The sequence below is a fragment of the Gekko japonicus genome, unplaced genomic scaffold (assembly GCF_001447785.1).
Source record: "Gekko japonicus isolate JY-2015 unplaced genomic scaffold, Gekko_japonicus_V1.1 scaffold2981, whole genome shotgun sequence".
In the NCBI taxonomy this organism is placed as follows: Eukaryota; Metazoa; Chordata; class Lepidosauria; order Squamata; family Gekkonidae; genus Gekko; species Gekko japonicus.
In genome coordinates, this window is record NW_015161501.1 from 58,804 (window position 1) to 67,767 (window position 8,964).

At 47.7% G+C, this 8,964-nt stretch overlaps 1 protein-coding gene across 1 annotated transcript in view; it reads left to right on the forward strand.

The window, feature by feature from the left end:
* The first annotated feature begins 2,728 nt into the window (after nucleotides 1–2,728).
* ARHGEF38 (Rho guanine nucleotide exchange factor 38) overlaps nucleotides 2,729–8,964 on the forward strand; it is a 70,065-nt gene continuing 63,829 nt past the window's right edge. The window contains exon 1 of the mRNA XM_015429210.1: nucleotides 2,729–2,930. Coding sequence (XP_015284696.1) covers nucleotides 2,729–2,930 — 202 coding nt within the window. The remainder of the gene's footprint in view (nucleotides 2,931–8,964) is intronic.

Genomic DNA, 8,964 nt, shown 5'->3' on the forward strand with positions numbered 1-8,964 from the left:
CTGTGTCTTACTAGAATGTCTGTTCAGCCACGATCTCTGAATAATCATGGCCCTGTGATACTCTAAATGAGATTTGTCATAGTGATCACCAATGCTCCCTCTAAGCTGTGGAGTCCTGTGAGCAGAAATTCTACCTTGTGAGCTACTGGCATTAAAAGTTGTGAGTGAGCGATTTGGCTGCTGCATAAATTAGTTTGCTCTGGAGCCCTCCTTCCTGAGCGAAGGCAAAAATGTGTGAGCCGGAGGCTAAAAAACTGCGAGCTGGCTCACACTCTCAGCTTAGAGGGAACACTTGTTTGAAGTAGTCAGTCAGGAAACATGTCCTCTTTTTTGCTTTTCAAAATATGATAACCCTAAATGTAGGTACGTTTAAACTTATTGTGAACGGATTAACTTCAGTAAGGTTAACTTGCTACAACTCCAAGCCCATGAAAGAGACAGAAGAAGACAGGTCCCATATAAAATGAAACAGAAGGCAAGCAAGGGCCAACAAGGCTCAAGATCTAGCCAGTGAGGGGGCGGGTGGGGCCAACAGCCAAATGTACCCCAGGGAGAGAATGCTCTTAACCTTTTCCCTCCCAGATCCTCCTGCGTGCAGAGTTACAATACAGCAACGCCAGCAAGCTGCTGCTTAACATGAACTCAGAATGTACTTAGAATTTGCATAGCAATACTGTGAGGCATTTTTGCAGAGGAATCGGCAGGGCTATTTTGGGGCAGGAGCACACAGGAACGGAGTTCCGGCTGGCTTCAGAGTTGGCCACACCCACTACAGCCAAAACCTCTGCGTGCGTGGCTACAGAGGGAAGGCCAGGAGAGCGACCCCCCCAGCGACTCCGAGGTGGGCGAGCCAGGGGGGCCCTGGAAGGATTGGGGAGGCATTTAAATGCCTTCCCGTGCCTTCCCTGGCCTGTCCAAGGGCTGGCTTGCCCGGGCTCTGCGCAGCCGTGGGGTGCCCAGACAAGCTGAAAGGGCTGTTAAACCTCCTTCCCTGCCCCTTCAGGGGGGGGGGGGGCTTCCCCAGACTCCCTGCAGCCGCGGGGCACCCAGGCAAGCCAAGGGAAGGCATGGGGTGTGGCCTAATATGCTAATGAGCTGTGATATCAGGGGCGTGGCCTAATATATTGATTAATTTCTGCTGTTGGGTGTGGCCTATTATGCTAATTAGGCCCTGCTGGGCTTTTTCTACAAAAAAAGCCCTGGGAATAGGAATAACTGAATGTGTCTTTTATTTTTAAACAGTCAGACCTGGCTGTCCACAATCCTATCCACACTTGCTTGGTGATAAACGCTATGAAATAGCATTCAGGGCAGCAAATCCACCTCTGTGTCAAGCAGGGTTTGGGGGCTGCTTGGAAAGTCTTGGGCTGGTCACACACAGGCCCATTCGGCATCTAGCATTCACTCCGCTGTTTTACCAAATCCTCCTTGGAACAGAAATTCCCCCCTACATTGCATGCCACTTTCACTTTGATTGACTGTCGGATTTTATGGCAGTGTCCAGACTGCATGCGGCTTTCACTTTGTTTGATCTCTTGGTTTTGTGGTACAATCTGCATACATAGATTTATGGCCAGTTTATGGCCGTTCAGGGGTGACTTTGCGGTCAGTACGACGTTGGGCCCGGGGTATTCGAATGTAGTTTCGACCCACATCTTTTTCTGCTCCAGTGTGGGTTTGGTAAAACAATGGAGCAGATAATAGATGCAAAATGGGCCACACTCAGCCTGACCTACCTCACAGGGTTTTTGTGAGGATTTAAATGGAGTAGAGGAGAACGATGTGAGCTGCTTTGGGTTCCCATTGGGGAGGAAGGCAGAGTATAAATGAAGTAAAGAAACAAAGAAATAAAAAAATGAAGCAGCCTCAAGCATGGAAGGGTGAAGGGAGCAGCTGCCTGACCCCACCTGTCTTAGCTGTGCTTTGCATTTCTGCCACCCCATCCTTTTGAAAGGATTAAGTAGAAGGTTTCGTTCTGCATATCCTCTTCTTGCCTTTAATGGTGGAGCAAAGAAGCCAAGGGCTGACCTGCAAAAGAACGGCCCTTCGCTCCATGTCTGAGACCTAGGATGCCCCAGCACTGCCCTGCATCACAAAGGCCCAGTCTAACCTGCAAAAGAACGGCCCTTGTGAGACCTAGGATGCCCCCGCACTGCCCTGCATCACAAAGGCCCAGTCTTCCATACCCATCAAGTGAAAAGCACTGGCAGAGCTTCCTTTCCCTAAAAAAGGGGGATGATGTTAAGTGGGTTTGGGTGGTTTCCTTTAAGCATGCTAATTCTGCTGTCTTTATTCGCATAGATAAAAAGGCGGGATCTTGCACATAAGAATGCAAAAGCAGATATGCCACAAACACACAGACAGACACACACAAGCATGCATTTATGCTCAGAAACTGGCCTAGCAAGGGAGCTCATCAGCCTCCGCTGCTATGCTGTGCCCTGGGCTACAAGTCTCTCAGGTAACAGGTGTCTTGTTCCCTAGCTGGTGTACTGAAGGATGACTTCATAGGGGTGGAGTCCTACCTGCTGCAAAGGTGGCAGTCAGGTGAGCCAGGTAAAGAGGAACTTGTGCAGGTCTTTGAAAGAGTCAGCTGATGAATGCACGAAGGCTGTTGCGTTCACCCAAGCAACAAGCAGGCTCAACACAGCATCTCTCAAGGGAATCGGCACAAGGCTTGTCCTCAAGCGAGGTGGGTGAAAGAGGATCCTTTCCCTCTCTTCTGGAAATGGAAACTAAAGATGCCACGGGGAAAGAAAGTGCAGGACCAAAGAAAAAGAACCTGACCTTCTTAAAGCAGAAGCTGTACATGCTGGAGAGGAGGAAGACAGACACCATTGTCGAGAAGAACGTTTCTGGGGACAACAGCAGCTCTGGAACTCTGAGGAGAAGCCAATCTGACAGGAGCGAATACAGCCAGAAATTACAAGGTAAATGGAAGGGGAGGAAACATAAGAACCCATAAGTATTTCCTAAGGATTAGTTTAATTGTCTCAAAAACATTTCATATAGTAAAAAAAACTTGAATGGGAAGCAGTGACTGGGAAGTAAACGAATGCACAGTCTTCAAAGCCTGAAATGCAAAAGTTGGTGGAAGAGCGAGAAAGGTTATTCTAGAACAATATTAAGTGTATCCGTTTTTCATATACAAAAGGTTTGTAGCATCACTGAGATTCTGATTTGGCCTGAGGGAAGGGACACGAAGGGCATCTTCTTGCATTCAGGAGAAACATGTAATTATATTTAATTTTACACTGCACACCTAATATAAATAGCCTGGTAGGAAACTGGCATTCTCTCCAATATGTTAAAAACATGGAATGAATGGTGCAGGTGCAATGAGATGGAATTCTTATAAAATCGAAGAATAAGAAACTATGTGATGAGTCTTGTAAAGAAATGTTTTGGTTTGGTTATTTTTCTAAACTGGAATTTCTGACTCTGCAAGTGGGGATCTGAAACAGCCTCCTTTCCCCACCCTCCCATCTCCTCTGAGGCTAGAAATAATTACAGTGACATTTTCTTTTATATATTCCCTCAGGAGAGAAGTGAGTGTTTCCTTGTGCAGGTTACAGTCTCCCATTCTGCTTTCCCTAAACTAGTACTGCTGATTTCAGCAAGACTTTGGTTTATGTGAAACATACAGAACATCACTGGAAATGCAGAATATATCAATTAGTAATTTTAAAATATGAATCTGTCTCTTTAAAATGACTTTCGAAACAACAATCCTTTATCAATGGTTTATACCTATATAATAAAAACAGCCTGATCTCCAACATTTTTACATGGATGTGGTTCCCACTGAGTTCCGCAAGGCTTCTCCTCAAATAAGTGTGCGCACAGGATTTCATTACACTACTACACCACATGTGATCTTTGCTAAGGCTTCTCCTCAAATAAGTGTGCACACAGGATTTCATCCCAAATGCTTTACACTACTACACCACATGTGATCTTTGCTCAGTTAACTGGAGTGATGCAGTCTGTAAAAGCACAATGCCAGGCGAAACAGGTTTGATTATGCTTCCCCAAGGCCATGCCCCATCATTGAGAACTTGCATCCCTGTCATGAACAATAGTGTGTTGTTCTTTCTCTCCTCCCCCTCCCGGTTTGGCCTTTTTAAAAGGACACTGTACACAGTGCATTTCCTTATATGCAAAGGCTACCTGGCAGAACTGTACAGAACATTCCTGCGTGAAGCACACGTGTGCAGCGTCTTGATTTGTAAGTCATGTTCTGCACAAAACCAGACAGATATTGGCACACATCACCCCCAACAATATTCATGCATTACCTGCAGTCCTCACACACACACACACACACACACACACACACACACACACACACACACACTTCTTTCTGTGACCTCATTGCTGGAATGCTTTAAACAAATTTGTGCCTGAGTTTTAGGCTATTTGTAAATAAACATTGTTTACTTCATTTCTATCCCACCTTTCTCCAGGTGGGCTTCCAAAGAGCTTATGTTGTTCTCCTCTCCTCCCTTTTTTCCTCACAACAACCCTGTGAGGTAGGTGAGCCTGAGAGTGTGTGACTGGCCAGAGGTCACGAGCTTCCATGGTAGGGTGGGGATTTGAACCTGGGTCTCCAAGATCCTGGTCTGACACTCTGACTACGATACCGCACTGGCTATTTATACCACGTTTTTCCCCAATGGGAGAAAGCGGATTACATTCTCCCCTCACAACAACACCCTGTAATTGAGGTTAAGCTGAGAGAGAAAGAGAGAATGGCCCAAGGTCGCCCAGCAAGCTTCCATGGCAGGGGGGGAATTTGAACTCAGATCCTAGTCTGACCCTGTGAGGTAGGTGAGGCTGAGAGTGTGTGACTGGCCAGAGGTCACGAGCTTCCATGGTAGGGTGGGGATTTGAACCTGGGTCTCCAAGATCCTGGTCTGACACTCTGACTACGATACCGCACTGGCTATTTATACCACGTTTTTCCCCAGTGGGAGAAAGCGGATTACAAGATTATTCATCATAACAAAGCAGCTACAACCACATTCTCCCCTCACAACAACACCCGGTAAATGCGGTTAAGCTGAGAGAGAATGAGAGAATGGCCCAAGCTTCCATGGCAGGGTGGGAATTTGAACTCATATCCTAGTCTAATCAGTGGTAAACTATTGGAAGGGGAAGAGCTTCACCCAGTGATTTCCTGAATTTTGAAATTCTGAAAATATTGATGGAGGCAGGGGTGAAATGTTAAATGCCAACAAAATGTACAATTTATATAGAGACTTTGTTCTAACCAAATAACATCATGCATGCATATTGTCTCAGCAATATGTCCAACAGCCCTGTTCCCATACTGAAGATGGGGGAGGGCGCACAGTGAAAGAGTGACTTGCCAAAAGCACCCACAAAATGATCACTGAATAATTTTTCCAGAGCAACCACAAGCGTTTTGGATATGTGTGTGGAGAGAAAAACACAAAAATAGTCAAATGGTACCTCAGAGAACCTTTTGTTGATATAACTGCCTACAAACCCGACTTGTACTGAAGTAATTTACAATAGAACTATAAGTGGGCAAAAAGTTAGTTTTATAGAACCGTCTTGATTTTTAATGTAAACCACAGCCAGCTGGGACTGACAGTTCAAGATATCCTGACCAAGCACATTCCGCAGTCAGGAAGGTGTAGAGTAGTCAGAGGTGGAAATGTTTAACCGCCATTCACTTGAAGCTTAGTCATCTAAAATAGTAGCAGGCTCCTTTCAGCCCTAAGATTATACTTGGAAAAGCCTCTGTCTCCAGCTCATCGTGGTTATTAGCCATCCAGAGTGGGTCATTAAACGACAACGTATTTCAGAAAGGCTGAAAAGTTTGAAGAGCTTTCATTCACGTGTGAATACAGTTTACAACTATTTATCAAGACCTTCAAGAGTCAACAACAGCTCCCTAGCAGCCAGTTATATTTTCAAATGAGCCATCTGGGATGCAAAGCTAGAGAGCATTTAGAGTTCCCTACCTTCTTCCTGAGGGACTGGGAGGAGGAAGCAATGGGGGAGTGACTTTGGGTGGGAAAACAACCTAAGGGGAAAGGAGAAAAGATCCCACCTTCCAACTGCAAGCTATACAGTTTGTTTTAGTTTATAAGTAAAATTCATGAGGAAGATTCATAGAGGTATATGGCATGTATCATTTCAGCCTTATTTTCTGCAGGCAAAGGATGATGAGCCAGTGTGGTAGAGTGGTTAGTGTGCTGGAGTAGGATCTAGGAGACCTGGGTTCAAATTAGGGTTGCCAGGTGTCATTGTTGCCTCCCCCCAACACCAGTGGGGGATGGGGAGCTGGGTGGAAGTTCCTGGAGATTTGGGGATGGAGCCTGGGGAGGACAGGGAGCTCAGTGGGGTACAATCCTGTAGAGTTCACCTTCCAAAGCATCCATTTCCTCCAGGGAAATTGATCGCTGTAGTCTGGAGATGAGATGCAATTCCAGGGGATTCCTAGGTCCTGCCTGAAGGCTGGCATTAGGGCTACCAACCTCCAGGTGGTGGCTGGAGATCTCCTGTTAAAACTGGTCTCCAGACAACAGAGATCAGTTCCCCTGGAGAAAACGGCCAGTTTGGAAGGTGGACCCTATGGCATTATAGCCCACTGAAGTCCTTCCCCCTCCCCAAACCCCACCCCTCCTCTGGCTCCTCCATCCCCCAAATCTCCTGAAACCAGTAACGCTAGTTGGCATAGCTAGCTCATATTCCTGTTTTGCCATGGAAGCTTGTTGGGTGACCTCGAGCCGGTCACACACTCGCATTCTAACCCACCTCAATGGATTGTTGTGAGAATAAAATGGAGAACAATGTAAATTGCTTCAGATCCCCCAGGGTGTAAATGAAGTCAATAAATATGTCCATTTTAAACATCATATTTCTCAGATTCTTATTTTAAGATAACACAAATATAATATTCAATAGTATCCCTTTACCTGATCTCCTCCCCCACTATTGCCCTCCCCCATTGTCCCACATGCATACATTCTGGAGGATCCCTGATTCTTGGGAGCGGCTTTTCAAAGAGCATTTTCCCATTTCTTTAGGACATTTTAAACCCATCCTTCTTCCAAGGATCTTAGAACAGCATGCTTAGTTATCTCCTCTTCCCTATTATGAAGACAAGAACCCTGTGACCTAGGTTAGGCTAAGAGAGAAAGTGACTGGCCCATAGTCACCCAGCAGAGTGGAGATTCGAACCTGGGTCTCCCAGATCCTAGTCTGACACTCTAGCCACTACAGTACACAACAGGCATGAGAGACTGCTGCCGGAAAGGGAGGCATGAGAGTCCTGCCGGTGGTCACAGTTTTTGTTTATTATAATTTATTTTCTTCATGATTTATTTTCTTCATTTATACCCCCACATTTCTCTCCAATGGGGATCCGAAGTGGTTTAATTGACTTCGGAAAGTGGTTTAATTGACTTTGGAACCAGCTTGTTGCACGGTACAAAAAAGAACCTCCTACAGAGGAGGACTTACCTCTAGCACCGCAGCAAACGCGGCTGTGGGATCGCCAGCGCGCCCGTCGTCCAGAGCAATCCAGGCTCCTGGCCGAACTGTGCACGCGCACACATGCGCAGTTGGGCTGCCTCGCTCCCTCTTCAGCGGCTCCCCCCCCCCGGGCATCTGATCGTGCCGGGGAGGAACTGCGCGACGGCTCAGGGGATCTATGTGATCCCGCCACCGCGTGTTTCTTTCTGTGTGGCAGGGGCCAATGTATGCCTGGTTCAAGGTCACCCAGTGAGCTTCCACAGCAGAGTGGGGATTTAAACCAGGCCTGTAGCCAGGATTTTGTAATTTGGGGGGCCTTTAAATAAGTCAGGGGGGGCACTGACATCACAAAAATAAAATAAAATAAAATGTTTAAAAGTCAAGCTTGCCAGTTGGAGCAGGCCGGAGCATTTGAGGGAGGCAGCTGCTCATCCATGGAGGCCTCCCATGGCAGGGCGAGAGGGCGGGGAAGCAAGCTACGCTCGGGGAAGGGGTGGCAAGGGCAGCTGGGCTAGATGGAAGTCGTGGGGCCCCAGCAGGAAGTCAAGAGGCCGGGCCTCAAATTACCCCGCTGTAGCTACAGGCCTGGTTTAAACTGGCAGGGCTGGCGGCAGCCCCTGCACTTCTCCTCCCCTGCCCGCCTGCCTCCCCACCCACCTGCCTGCATGCAGAGGGAAGGTGGCAGCAGCGAGGATGGCAGAAGCCTGCACTGAATACATTGCTGTTGGGGGGGATGAAATTATGGGATATACACAAACCACCAGGAAACAGACTTCCTCCCTAAATGAATGAATGTTTACCTAGGGCAGGGTCCTCTCCATCTTCCAGCCCTATGGGCAGTGACCCTTGTCTTAGCCCTGGCTCACACATGCAGGGGGATGAAGTGGCAGAGGCTAGAGGAGGTACTGTGCTCTTCAGGCGGCAGGCGGAGAACCATGGAGGATCACACCTGGGAACATTAAAAATCCCATGCTTGTGAGAAAACCAAAACGGAAGAGAGGGATCTCTGGTCTTTACCCCCTCATTGCCAGTTTGTTCTCCTGCACATTTGATTTAGGCTGTGTTCACTGTCGTTCCTTAAGTCCAAACTCTGAGATTCTCCGTACAGGTTACTTAGATTAGCAGCATTACATTTACAGCAAACTTTCCTACTCGTATTGCATAGGGCTCTATTGCAAGTATCTATTGGAGTGGTTGATTTGTTTCTGGGTAGAATCAAAATATTGAAATATATATATATATACAAGAGGGGGACCCGCGATACTCACGGGGGGGAGAAGAGCTCCATCTCCTCCATCCCCCCCTCAATCTCCCCGAGGCTGCGGCAGCGGCAGCGAGGCCGGTCCTCCCCCCCGCCCGGCTCTGAGGCGGAGAGGCCGGTCCTCCCCCCACTTTGCCGGGCTTGGCGGCAGCGGCGAGGCCGGTCCTCCCCCCGCCCGCCCGGCTCCGAGGCGG